This window comes from Lonchura striata, chromosome 6 (assembly GCF_046129695.1).
Source record: "Lonchura striata isolate bLonStr1 chromosome 6, bLonStr1.mat, whole genome shotgun sequence".
Classification (NCBI taxonomy): Eukaryota; Metazoa; Chordata; class Aves; order Passeriformes; family Estrildidae; genus Lonchura; species Lonchura striata.
The window spans coordinates 2,292,761-2,306,802 of NC_134608.1; the positions used below are offsets into that span (position 1 = coordinate 2,292,761).

The 14,042-nt window shown below is 55.0% G+C and overlaps 1 protein-coding gene across 7 annotated transcripts in view; it reads right to left on the bottom strand.

Moving 5' to 3' along the window:
* Positions 1 to 1,924: 1,924 nt before the first annotated feature.
* Positions 1,925 to 14,042, bottom strand: part of TRIM9 (tripartite motif containing 9) — a 61,499-nt gene continuing 49,381 nt past the window's right edge. For 2 of the 7 annotated variants that reach the window (XM_021538455.2, XM_021538454.2), the window contains exons 8-13: positions 11,422 to 11,610; positions 8,836 to 8,877; positions 7,802 to 7,825; positions 6,489 to 6,792; positions 5,661 to 5,823; positions 1,925 to 3,462 (exon numbers count right to left, since the gene is read on the bottom strand). In XM_021538455.2, coding sequence (XP_021394130.1) covers positions 3,400 to 3,462; positions 5,661 to 5,823; positions 6,489 to 6,792; positions 7,802 to 7,825; positions 8,836 to 8,877; positions 11,422 to 11,610 — 785 coding nt within the window. In that variant the 3' untranslated portion in view covers positions 1,925 to 3,399. The remainder of the gene's footprint in view (positions 3,463 to 5,660; positions 5,824 to 6,488; positions 6,793 to 7,801; positions 7,826 to 8,835; positions 8,878 to 11,421; positions 11,611 to 14,042) is intronic. The other 5 variants (XM_021538458.2, XM_021538457.2, XM_031504892.2 and 2 more) reach the window with 4 other exon arrangements.

The following is a 14,042-nucleotide window of genomic DNA, read 5'->3' on the forward strand; positions in this document are numbered from 1 at the left end:
GGCCTCCCAGGTTTTCCAGGCTGTTTTCCCTGTCCCGGCCTCATCCCCCAGCAGGGTGGGCAGCAAGGCAAGGAATTGGGACTGTGCAGCTCTGCCCTGCTCAGGTGAGACCTCACCTGCAGAGCTGCATCGAGCCCTGGGGTCCAGCATCAGGAGGATGTGGAGCTGCTGGAGGGAGTCCAGAGGAGGCCACAGGGATGCTCCGAGGGCTGGAGCCCAGGCTGGGAGTGTTCACCAGGCAGAGAGAAGCTCCAGGGTGAGCTCAGAGCCCCTTGCAGGGCCTGGAGGGGCTCCAGGAGAGCTGGAGAGGGATTTTGGGTGAAGACCTGGAGTAACAGGATGGGGAAATGGCTTCACAGTGCCAGTGGGCAGGACTAGATTAGATTAGATTAGATTAGATTAGTTTAGATTAGATCCATGCAGAGGCTTCCACCCAGAGAGTAACAGAATCACAGAATCATGGAATGGTTTGGCTTGGAAAGGAGTTTAAAGATCATCCAGTTCCACCCCCTGCCAAGGGCAAGGACACCTTCCACCAGCCCAGGCTGCTCCAAGCCCTGTCCAGCCTGGCCTTGGACACTTCCAGGGATGGGGCAGCTACAGGGCAACCGGTGCCAAGGCCTCACCACCCTCACAAGGAAGAATTTATTCCCAATATCTCATCTAAATCTCTCCTCTGTCAGTATAAAACCATTCCCCCTTGTCCCACTGCCACAGATGCTCTGGCCCTGGGCTGTTCCCTGTGCTGTACATGACTTACAGGCTGGTTTGACATGCTGCAGGGAAGATGCAGTTTCCTGTATCTCCGGTGTTCTGGGCACATTCCCACTCTGGAAGGAACAAACATCCTTCTGAGATGCACTTCACCCATTAGCATTTTCTCCTTTAGCCCTGGACTCGAGCCCGTGATGAGCTCAGAAGCTGCACATTGAAAACCTCTCCTGAGTCACTCTGGGAAAACAGAGCAGGCACTGATATTCCAGCAGTGAGTCCTTCTCACGGCCCTGGGAGAACTGGCCCTGCTGTTCCCTTGGAAATGGCTCCCCCTCCACTGCTCTCTTACAGATAGATATTAAAATATTGGCTTTTCGCAAATACTGAAATGGATTTTATATGTGTGGTGTTAAAGTAACTTTGTTATAGAATTTTTACTTCTGTTGTTAATTAAGCTTAGTGAAATTGCTGATATCAGTGTGCTTGTGTTAAAATGCCTGCCTGGATGGGATAACATCCAGTGAAAACAGGATGAGGACACCTGTACAGATCTGCCACCTATCAGCACCCACTGTCTGGAGAAAGTGTGGACCAAGGCCCAAAGTAGAAGTGGTAAAGAGGAGCCCAAACCACAGCCAAGAAACACTCGTGCTCTAAAAAGGCAGAGCCAAGGAGGGGCAATGTAAAATAGTTCCTGGAATATGTAAACTAGTTTATGGATATGCATGAGTCTATGAATATGCAACAGACTGATGTCAGGGAAAAGGTATTTAAGGGGTATCCCCGAAGGTGAAGGTGTGCTCTTAGCTAAGTGCCAAGATGCACTCAGCCAACAGCCCCTTGCTCTATGGTCCTTGTCTCCTATTGTCCTTTATGAAACTTTTTACATTGTCACGGGAGAGTGAATATGTTTTCCATGGATCCCTTAGAATTTTGCCTCTATTTCATCTCCCTGGGCAGATGGTGCTCTGTACCCAGCCTTGGTCATTCCTCCCTCCTTCCAGGGATGGGGCAGCCACAGCTTCTCTGGGCAACCAGTGCCAGGGCCTCCCCACCATCACAGCCAAGAATTCCTTCTTCCAGCAGCTCCCTCCCGTTGGCCGGGTTCTGTTTGTTCCCTGCTGCTGTCTCTGGCCAAGGACAGTGAGGGATGTGCCCCAGGGAGGACGAGATGGGAAGCGAAGCACAGAGATGCTCTGGAAGCTCTGCCTTTCTCTGGTAAAAGTCCTTTATTAGAACGGCAAACATGACACCTCTGGTCAGTACAGCGGCTGTGTGCAGCTACCATCGCGCAACGGGGGGGACGACGTCTTACACTCACTGGGACTCTAAGAAGCACCATGAACACCCTAAAGAACGGGGGATGACGGCTGGGAGAGGAGCCCCGGGTGAGCCGGCCACGGGGGGCTCCTCAGGAATCCACCAAGGAGCTGCCGGCGTTGTCCCGCAACACGGCTCTCGGCAGCTGGGAGCAACTCCTCGGCAGGAGTCAACGAGATAGCACCCATCCAATAAATTAGGAAAACTTAATGCTGGAGCAACAAGGGGATGGACGGGACCGTCCTAGAGGAGGGCACGCTGCGGGGGAATGGGCTATTTACACTTGTCTTTCTGCTGGGCCGGCGCTCCCGTCGCATCCCGGCCGGATCCCACTGCCCGTCCCGGCTCCGCGTGAAGCCAAGCGAGGGGATGTGAGCGAGCTCTCAGTGACGGGGCTGGCACCGTCCTCTCCTGCCTCTGGATTACCAGAAAGTCAAGCAGGGGATGCTGCCGGCAGCAGCGCGTGTTCCTGAGTGCGTGGCGGGGCTGTGGCCAGCTCTCCTTCCTCCCCATCCCATCCCATCCCCACCCCGGGCAGACCCTCGCTGCAGAATGATTCTCCGGTGATTGGAAGGACACTATCAGTTGAATTTAAGGCTAGGCTTCGTATGGCAACTATAAAAAAATAAACACTAATCTCCGAAGAGCCGGGCGAGGGCTCTCCGGTCTATGGCTGTGGCGCACGTGCTGGCACCGAGGCGTGGGGGGCCCCGTGGGCGTTCAGCACCCGAGCAAGGGGCTGCCAGCACCCGGAGCACCTGGGGACAGGATGGCCACCCCCTGCCCCGTAGAGGCGCCCCGGGGGGACACAGGACAGAGTGGGGTGTGTTGGTAAGGACATGGAGACTGACTGGTAATCCAGGACCCACCTCTACACATGACCGAGGGTGCTCTGCAAGAAAGGCCACAGGGGAAAGAAATAATCCTGCCAAGTAACCAGGCTGGCGTGGGCGGAAGCGTTCCCGTGGTGGGGTCCTTGGGGCTGGCCCCACGGGAGAGGAAAGTGAGACAGAACTGCCCCCCCCCCCCTTCAAAACCCCAACTCAAATCAGGAAAACCAAACCTAAAAGCGGACACAGGAGAACAGCTCAGGCTACCTAGGTACTTCATCAGCCAAGGAGAGCTAAAGAGCGAAGCGCACACACACAGGACAGCGCGGAGGCCGGAGAGCGGCCAAAGCCAGGATCTTCCTTCCTGATTTGCTTCCCCACCTCCGGCCAGGGGCCGAGCAGGGACCTGGCAGCTGGGCAGGGACCCCACAGCTGGGCAGGGACCCCACAGCTGGGCAGCCTGGCCTTGTCCTGCAGCGGGGAACGGGCTGGCTCCTCTCCTCCCGAGAAGAGGCAGCCGGCTCCGGGAGCATCCTCAGGGCATGGCCGAGCGCGAGGCGTAGAACTCGGGCACGGGCAGCCCGGTGTGCAGCGTCACCTGCAAGGAGAGACACGGGTCTCAGCTGTGTCCCAGTGTGCCTGCTGGGACAGCCCGTGGCGTGGCAGCTGGCACACTGTCCCCAGAGAGGGCAGGAGCAGCCTGGGACAGGCAGGATGTGACCAGAGGTGCAGGTGTCCCCTGAAGTGTGGCAGTGGTTCCATCCTGGCGTGTTCCTCACTTTTCTGTGCTGCTGGAGTGAGCTGGGACTGCTGGTTCCAAGCCCCAAATATTCCCAGCTGGCTGTGTACAAATCCCACAGCTGGCTGCCTGAGAGGTGGGACATGGCAGGAGCTGGGTCTTTGTGCAGGTGAGATGGACAAGAGGGGATGGGGGGACCTGAAGGACAGTGAAGACATTAGAGGAGATCTTGGAGAAGGCCCTGAGCTGAGTGGGGATGGGGACAGAGAGGGGACAGGGACAGTGGAGGGGATGTGGCTGATTTCTGGTGGGAGCAAGGAGCTTGGTGGTGAGGAAGCTGAGCAGCATCAGGATGTTGGGACAGGGCCATGCTCACACAGGCACTGGTGAAATTCAGTTCCCTCCACAAATGCTTTCCTCTGGGAGGAGAGCACAATTCCTCCTTTTATTGCAGCAGCAGCATTTCCCCCTTCAAATACAGATCTGAAGAAAACTGTCTAAAATACAGTGATTTCCCTCCTAATTAGAGTTGTTTTCAATTAGGCATATACCTCTGAAGAAGCACAATAAATGGCTTGGCTTAATTAGCAGCCTTTTATCAGCATCCCACAGGATTTCTGTGTTGTCAGGGGATTTAGGCTCTGCCTTGCCCAGGGAACTCACAAAGCCAAGGGGCTCCAGAGATGTGTAGAGGACTGAGGTAGGAGTTAAACCCAGCACACAGCAGGATGTTTTTACCACACCAAATTAATACAGCACCTCTAAACCCAGCACAGACAACATGGGCTTCGTTAGTGTTTTCCAATTAAACATTTCCCAGTTCTTCTTCAAGCCAGACAGACTCCTCTGCCAGTGAGACCCTTGGGATGGGAAAAGTTGGCAAAGATGCTCCCAAAATTTGGGCTGGTCCCAGCACACCTTTGTCCCAGTGCTGCTAGAAAATTGTCACTGCCTTGGTGACAATGCAGCAAGCCCTGGATCCTGATGGACACAGCACAGCATGTCCTAATCCATGCATCCCGAATTTGCAGAGGCCACTTGGTGCCTCTGCCCTTGCACAGAGGTGATCATAAAATCCTAGAGTGGTTTGGGTTGGAAGTGACCTCAAAGCCCATCCCATTCCACCCCCCTGCCATGGCAGGGACACCTTCCACTGTCCCAGGCTGCTCCAAACCCTGTCCAACCTGGCCTGGGACACTGCCAGGGATCCAGGGGCAGCCACAGCTGCTCTGGGCACCCTGTGCCAGGGCTTCCCCACCCTCACAGCCAAGAATTTCTTCCCAATATCCCATCTCTTCCTGCCCTGTGGCAGTGGGAAGCCATTCCCTGTGTCCTATCACTCCAGGCTCTGTTCCAAAGTCCCTCTCCAGGTTTGACACCCACTGAAGAAGACCCTGCCAAAATGATCCATTAGGTGCAACGTGTCCTTGGATGTGCCTGGGCAGGGTGGGAGGTGCAGGCAGTGGCAGGGGGGATGTGCCAAATCCAGGGTGTGCCAGGAGCATTCCCTGGGACAGAGGACAGCAGGGATGTGCTCAGTGAGAAGAGAAATGAAAGATGGAAATACCAGGTTGGTGTCACCGCCTGGGGATGTTCAGGAGAGCTGAGAGAGGGAGACAAGAGGGGTTTGAAAGGTCCCAGAGGAAAACAGGCTTTGAAAGGTGCCCTTCTCCCTGGTGATGCTCCCATCCAGGACCTGGGAGAGCTGTAGGAGCTGGTGAGGCTCTTGGGAGGGAGCATCACAAGCACAGTTATCAAACCCCATCCCAAGGAGGGCTGCAGAACCCCGGTGCTTCAGCAGCCCCAAGGGAGGAACCTGGAGCAGGGAGTGAGGCTACAGGGAGGCCTGTCCTGATTCTGGAGACTCACAGGTGCTTTAGGGTGCAAGTTTAGCTCCTTCCAAGCCCCCCTTGCTGCACGGGAACCCTCCTGGTCCTGCTACTGAGCAGCAACTACTGCAGGGACAGCAGCACGAGGGGCAGTGTGACAGCAAGGTCACCTCTTCCCACTGCTGGGAATGCCACACCCTGCTCCAGAGAGCCCAACCAAGCCCGTACCTGCACGTTCCTGTTGAGGCTGACGGCGGGGAAGAAGAGGCCCTCCAGGTTCTCGAAGGCCACGGGCCCTTGCTGGTCCTCGTTGATGGAGAAGGTCAGAGTCCTCCTGGTCAAATCCAGCAGCACTCCCACCGTGGCGCCTTTCGTGATCCCGCCCTCGGTTCTGGGGGAGGAGAAGGCTCAGTGGCCCCTGTGCTCCTGGCTCAGGCCACGGAGCTCAAGCACTGATGATGGTGAACACCACAGCTCACCCGGGAGCCAGGCTCCCATCCCCGCTATGCTCATCATTCCCTGGGATCCTCCCCCTCCACCCTCCCATGGAGCTGCTCTCCTCCTGCCGTGCTGTCTCCAAGGGAAAAGCCACCCTGAGAGCAGCTACAGCCACAAATCCATGGGGGAAAGCACGAGGAACCGTGGAGCAAAGCCACGCCAAAACCTGCTGATCCATCAGGGAACGGCCCTCAGGGCTGCAGGAAGGTGACCCCAGGTTCTTCCCCAAGTCCCCACTCCCTCATGGAACATGAGCAGTGGCTGTGGCGCAGGGATGGAGGCAAAGGCTGCTGCAGGAGTTGCAAGGCTTTGGCTGTCACCGGGGATGCCAACAGGAAGAGTCAGCACGGCAAAAGCGGTGGCAAGCAGGGAAGGAATACTGGAACATGGCAGCACCAAGCAGCAGGGCCTGATCCCCACTGGGGAAAGGACACATCCTCCAACGGAGACAACCAGGATTGATGCCACCCTTCGCTGTGAACACTTGTAGGTGCCACTATCAAAGCCACAAAAGCTCTTTGGGCTGTGCTGTCCCAAAGGAAGCCCCTGCCCACCTACCTGTTGGTGTGGGAGTTGTTGTGCATGAACCAGCTGCGGTTGTTGTCCACGTACATGGCCCAGGCCTTGTCGTCCTTGCCCAGCATGGCATCCTTGAGGACGTCGATGCGAGCCACGCCGAAGGCCGGGTCGGGGTGGTTGTCGTAGCGATCGATGGACAGCTCCCAGTAGTGGAGCCCTTTGGAAAAGCCCGTTTTCCCCAGCACCACCCTGTCGTCGTAGCTGTTGCAGGTGACAGTCAGGTTGTCATTGGAAAAGATGATGTCAGCGTGGGCAGAGGAGGGGTCGAAAGAAAACCAAGCAACTGGAACACACAAACGGCACGGGGTTAGCGCGGGGGGGACGCGCCGGGGCCGCGTGGAGTGACACGGACAGGGCATGCGGCATGCACGACACCGAGCTTCCACCACGGAGGGACAACTTCCACCACGGAGGGACAACTTCCACCACAGGAAGGCAACTCCACCACGGAGGGATGCTCTGAGCTCCCGTGGTTGCAGCTGCCAGTGTGCCTGAGGTTTTATGGCCAGGAGTTGGAGGAGTTTCGCTCTTGCTGCTCCACGGCTCCCAGCGTCTCAGCTCAGTGAGCCTGTAGGATCCTCAAAATTTGGCCTTTGTAGGAGATGTGATCCTCACCAGGTCTCCAGGCTCTAACAGGATTATGGAATCATGGAGTGGTTTGGGTTGGAAGGGATCTTAAAGCCCATCTCGTTCCAACCCCTGCCATAGCAGGGACACCTTCCACTATCCCAGGTTGGTCCAAGCCCCGTCCAGCCTGGCCTGGAATGTAACTTACTCTCAGGACCAAGTGTCAGGCCAGGAAAGTTGACTGAGGATCAGCAGATAAACTCTGTGTGTGTATTTAAGGGCTGTTTTTGGGAACCAAAAGCACACACAAAAGTCTTAATTTACTGAGTGACACAAAAGAAACCTCCCTGCCAAGCAACGAGCCACACCTAAGACAAGAACTCATGGGAAGGCTGGAAAATGCCCCAAAACCTCCAGGATTCCGTAGGGCTGCTGGTTTAAATGCACAGGACTCTGTTACTGCAAATCTGACAGACACAGTGTCACGTCCTCGACAAGACAGAGGGACAGGGAGTCATTCACAAGCCACCAGCCCGGTTCCCCAGGTGGTTTCCTCCAGCCGAAAACGTGAACTGACACATCCACAAAACACTCTGGCGGCTTGAAAAATAAAAAAAAACCACTCGGGTGAGACTGATTCATTGGTTTATTGGAACGTTTCACGGGACAGCTGCCATGCACGCGGCCGCCCCGCGCTCCCCGCGCCGCACACGGGGATGCCGTACCTGCCACCATTTTTTTAATGTCAACTGTGGTCATCCCCAGGGGAAGGCATGCGGGAGAGAAAACAGCACGTCAGCTTGGGTTGGGCAGAGGAGGAGAAACCATTCCTGCTTGTCTGTGACTCCAGCCAGAGCATGGAGCTGTCGGCACTCCAGATCGAGAGGCGCGAAGATGGGCTGGGGCTGTCAGAGGGTGCAGGGTGAGGAGGGAATCCCACAGGGCTGCAGGCTCCTTCTCCCGGGGGAATGAGCAGGACTGGCCCTGCAGACAGGCTGAAGAGGACAGGCAAGCAGCAGCCACCTTGCTTTAATTAGCTGTAAAATGGCTAATTGCGCCCACGGCATTCGGCCCACGTTCAAGTGCCTTAATGAGCAGGGATGTGTATTGAGAATCGTGGAATGGTTTGGGTTGGAAGGGACCTTAAAGATCATCCTGTTCCACACACTGCCGTGAGCAGAGACACATTCTGCTATCCCAGACTGCTCCAATCTGGCCTTGGACACTGCCAGGGATCCAGGGGCAGCCATAGCTTCTCTGGGCAATCTCACAGCCGGAATTTCTTCCCAATATCCAACCAAACTCTGCCCTCTTTCAGTTTAAAAGAAGAGGAGAGCAGAAGGATCAGTTCTCAATTTCAGGGCCACTTCCAGAGCACTGAGCTCAGCCTTCTCCTTAGAACCATAGGGGGGAAAACCAAAATGCCTTTACATCATCCAGCAGTCATAACTTCTCCAAATTTGCCTCCTGCCTGAGGCACTGATGGAGTTCTCATTCTTGGAGGGGTTTAAAAGCCTTGTGGATGTGGCACCTGGGGACATGGGCCAGTGGTGGCCTTGGCAGTGCTGGGGAACAGCTGGACTCGATCTTAGAGGGCTTTTCCAACCTCAACAATTCCATGATTCCGTCACATCCGGGAGTGCTCTGCAAGCAGGGTACGAGCAAGAAACGCCGCTCAGTCGCCAAAGAAAAGATAAAAAAGCAAAAAGAATGAAGCAACACGCAGTAGGTGCCAGTTAAATGTAATTAAGATACTTGCCTAATTGGGAGTAAGGCGATCCTTGTGTGTCAAAATTGCATCCTATAAAAAGATACTACATTTCACACATCACGGCTAAGGAACAACAACCTCCAGACAAACACTTGTGAGCATTTCATTGTTAATTAAGCATCCAGTAGCCACGGGAGGCCTGATTCATTAAAAGCCAGAGGACACGGAGAGGAGTGGTGAACACAGCCTGGGAGTTTGAGTGTGGACTTTTTATAAAGTCTGACTGCTCAGGACACCAAATTATTCTGCTTTTCTCCAGAAAAGAGGCAGGAAATCTTAGCCTTGGTGGAGTATCTTGACTGCTTGGTAAAGATTCTCTAAACTGACTGAAAAACCACTCCTTGAAGGACAGGGATTGAGAAAAAGGCAGCTCCTGATGGGTCTGGGTGGGAGTGGAGCTGGAAAGGGGATCCCTGGGGGCTGACACCTGCCTCAGAGCCCAGAGGGCTGTAGCTTCATCAGCTGCAAAGGCAGGATGTGTTGGGGTGCCCTTCATGCTGCTGTGCCTGATTCCTGGCTGCAAACACCCCATGGGAGCCAGGGACTGATCCAGGAACTTGTCCTCACCTAGGGGCTTGTCCTCACCTAGGGACTTGTCCTGATTCAGGAGTTTTTCCTCACCTAGGGGCTTGTCCTGATCTGATTTTTTCTCACCTAGAAGCTTGAGCTGATCCAGGAGCTTGTCCTGACCTAGGGGCTTGTCTTGATCCAGGAGCTTACCCTGATCCAGGAGCTTGTTCTGACCTAGGGGCTTGTCTTGATCCAGGAGCTTGTCCTGGTCCAGGAGCTCGCCTTGATCCAGGAGCTTGTCCTGGTCCAGGAGCTTGTCCTGGTCCAAGAGCTTGTCCTCACCAGGAGGAGACACCAGCACAAGGTCTGTGTTGGCGTTGTGTGGGACAGCACTCAGGAAGGGTGCTGGATTTTAGGGCCACCCCTGTCCAGCTCTGTGCCTGGTTTCCCCCTCCTGCCCTGGTGTTGGTGGGAAAGCACCTGGCTGTGGTTTGTGCTCCGTGCTGTGCCAAGAGGCTCCTCCTGAGGCTGCTTTAATGAATCCTGCCCCGTGTCCCGACTCCAACACCGCTCTCTCCAGGTCTCCGCGCATCGCTGTGCTCCAAGCTCTCGTGAGGGACACACACACCCTGTTTTGGCGTTCAGGACCCCGTTATTCCCTGTCCCCCCCACCCCAGAGTGGGGCTGCAGAAGGTCCATGGTGCACACACGGGTATCGCTCACGGGCAGCATGGAAGGGTCCCGGAACACCGGACACAACGGAAGGAACGTCCGTAACAAAACAGCGTTGGAAGCCATCAGCTCACAGCAGCACGATGAGAAACCAAACATAAAAAGCAGAAAGAAAAGAAAGTTTGCAGGGTCCCCTCCCCGGTTATTCTGGCAAGGATCATGCTGCAGCATTCCTCATTCCGTGTTATGGGATGGAAGTCAAACAATCGGGGGCCCCCATTCTTCCAGGGCTTACACCGGAGAAAGCCGGGAATGAACTCCTTTGGAGCGGGGTAAATCCGGGGTGCTGGAAGAATCAGGGCCCAGGATTTTTAGCAACAGAAGATGTGCAAAGATTGGTTAGAAACAGCTCTGAGAGAGCCCCGTGGCTCCTTGCTGTCTGCCCCAATCCATCCCCCAGTCTGCCTGACCTGCCTCCATCCCAGCACAGCCCGCGATTCCGGGCGCACGGATCCGAACCGAGCGCTCGTGTGGGGCTGCCAGGCCAGCAGGGCATCACAGGGGAGGTGTCCTCTGCTCTGCAGGAAACAAGGCTTTGGCATGATCCACCCGGGTTTGGAAAAGTCGAGCCCAGTGCTCAAAGCTGAGCAGGAGAGAGCCCACATCTCCAGGCTCCGAATCGGGCTGTGAGCTGGAATCACAGAATCCCAAACTGGTTTGGGTTGGAGGGGACACAAATCACCTTATTCCACACCCCTGCTGTGGACAGGAACACCTTGCACTATCCCAGGCTGCTCCAGCCTGGCCTGGGACAGACACTCCCATGGATGGGGAATCCTCAGTCTCCCTGAGCAACAAGCCAGAGGCTTCATCCAGAATTGCTTCTTTCTTAAGAGGGGTCTAGATTTAATCAACCAAACTAATTTCACAGACCAAATCTCCCAGCAGGGGCTGCGTTTCCTGGTTGTATTAGGAAAGGAAAGCATGGGGATATATTCCCATGCTAAACCCTTGACACAAGCTCAACACAAACCAGAAATGAGGAATCTTCTAGAGGAAAGTGTCCCTGCCCATACCAGGAGGTTGCAAGTGGATCGGCTTTAAGATCCCTTCTAACCCAAACCATTCAGGGATTCATGATCACCAAAGGGTTCAGCTGTGCCAAAAGCAGCATCCAGGTAAGGAATTACTGTGCTGCTCCATTAGCCCACACCTCGAACTGGCCCAGGAGAACCACGCCACGGACCTCGCAGGCCACGGACAAACAGAAAGAATTCCCGCTGCCACCCGCATGTCATGGGAAAAACAAACACAACGGAACAGAACAAACAGATAGTTTGGAGATGCCCAGAAGCACAGACCAAGAGGCAACGCCAGAGGTGCTCAGCTCACCGGCTGAATTCAGGGACTGTAAGGAAGAATGCAAGCTCAGCTGGTGGGCCGAAGATCTTAGCTCAAAGTAGGATCTCCCCGAGAAGCTGGGTTGCAGGTTAAGGGTGGAGGAGAAAGGACTCATTCTACGAAGCTGCGATCTTTCCAAAGGCACTGGAAAAGGGAGGGTCTGTTCTTCTGACTGCGTGTCTAAACGTAAGATCAAACTACAGATCAGAATTGGGGTCTCTGCCGGGCGGCCTCGCTCCCCAGCCCGAGCTCAGAGCGGAGCCCAGGCCCTGCTCTGCTGGCAGGGCAGGGATGGCTGGTGTGGGCAGCCCGGGGAGACCCTCCAGGGCAGCCTGACAGCAAGGAAAGCACGTTCATCTTCCAAAGTGTCCCCGTGTCAGCGTGACCAACTCGACTGGTTTTCTGTAAAGGGGGGGGGTCCTGCACCTCTTCACAGTAAGGCACCTACAAAAATTCACAGGTTACCATGCACACGTCCCACCGTGCTTGAACACATCCCAAACCTTTTTAATAATCAGGGGTGGAAAACCCAGCTGGTGACATTTTGCGGGGCTGTGCTAAGCTCTAGCACCCCAAGAACCACCAAGCACCCACCTTACTCAAGGGTTGTTCGGGAGGTTGTGTTCTTGGTATCCCTTTGTACCTGTCAAAACACATCTGAGCCTTATATCAAGAATTTAACTCGTGGGATTCACAGCAGAAATGTCAGAGCAGAGGGAACCTCTTGGGTCATCGGTTTCCGTTCCCTGCTACCACAGTCACCTCCCACGGTTTCTTCCCTAACCTTTTTCAGGATTGTGTTAACATGAAAATGTAGAATCCACCATCCACGCACTCACACTGCAACCCCCAGCCTTCCCAGCTCTGCTGTGAGTATGGATTGAGCTGGGAGTTGTGTTAAAAGAGATAAAAAAGGGAACATTTCTTCGCGTGGGGGGTTGTAACTCCTGCAACTCGCTGCCGTGGCCGAGGCTGTGGAAGCAAAGGGCGTCAGTGGGGTCAGAGGAGATAAATTATTGCACAACAGCCAATAAACAGAGCTCAACATTTGTTTATTAGTTTAGCTTCTAACTCTTCCAAGAGTGAGAGGAACTACTACCACGAGTAGCTGTGCTCATGGCTCTCCCTAATTAGCCCCTCACACCCCCCTCTAGCTCCTTGCAGGCTGATCCCCCTGGGGTTGTTGGCCCTTTCCAAAAGCTGCTGGTTAAAAAGCCCTGGTTGCTGCTCAGGGTCACTCCATGGATGGTCAGGAATTTAAAGCTGGGCTCCAGATGAGGAGCTGGGCTTGAGAGAAAAGGTTCTGGTGCTTGGCTTGGCTGGGGAAGGGAGGTGGAAGCTCTGTGCCTGGAGAGAAGCCTGGGAGGCACCGCTGAGCTCCGTTTCTCCATCTCCACCTGGAGTGAGGTGGTCCTTCATCCTGACATCCAGAACATGGAGAGAGGTCAGCAGGAGTCTGGCCAGAGGCCAGGAAATCTGCTGGATGAGGGAAAACCAGGAGAGCAGGGCTTGCCCAGCTCAGGGAGGAGGAGGAGGAGGCTGGGAGAGACCCCAGGGCTGCCACCAGCCAAGCTTTGGGACATGTCTGTGCCCTGGGTCACCTTGGCAACTTTCTTCCAGACTCACTTCCCAACCCACAGCTGAGCTTCACGCAGGTGCTGGAGGAACAGAGGTTAAGGCAGAGCCTTGGAGCCTTGGGCTAAGATGTGACAGAGCAAGAGACACTCCCAGGGATTGTGTGGAACAGCCCAAAATCGGCTCAGGAGGGGACACGGTTCAAGGGAAGGATGCCACCTTCAACCCCTGCTGCCCTAGGCTGTGCTGGTGACAGGGACCTGCATCCCTGGGAAGCCCCAGCACATGGAGCACAGACCTTCTCCCAGCCAGGAACCACCTTGTGCTGCTGGTGGCACCAAGAAGCAGCTTTGAAGAGTGACCTGCAATAATTTCCTGTGGGATGAGCACAAGGTGCCTCTCACACGGGCAGGGAAGATGTTCCTGCTGCAGGCTCCTGCCCGTGCTGCCTTCCCATGGGATTTTGGTTGGGCAGGAGCACAGAGGCACCACCTGCAGAGCCCCAGACACGTCCCCTTCTTCTCATCCTTGTTCCCTTCAGATGCTGAGGCCCTGCAAGACCCTTTGCTCCCCACTACCCTCTGCTCACAGGGAGCAGAAGAAAGGCTTCAGCTCCCTTCCACAGATGAAGATCTCATGGGCCAGAGCTACAAACCAGCTCTTAAATAGCAGAATTCCTCACGAGCACTTAGAGCACGACAGCCACGTTCGCAGAGATGCTCTCTTCACATCGAGCCTGTCCCTTCTTTTATCCTCTCTTCCCACACAACCACTTTGCAGGAAGCTGCAGAGCTTGGCTGAAGGGAAAAGCTAAGCCTACTTCAGACAAAATAGCTCTTAAGAAGGCTTGATGCTGCTGCAAAAGCCAGGAATAAAAGCCTAAGCAAGGGCTGCGATGTGCTCCATTCACCGAGGCACTGGGATATCCGGAAGCTGCACACACAGATGTGATTTATTTCTCTTTGAATCCAAAAGAGCTCGGGCAGCCTCTAAGAGCACAAAATGCTCCAGGCCCATTTGACTTTTTCCTCCCTGTT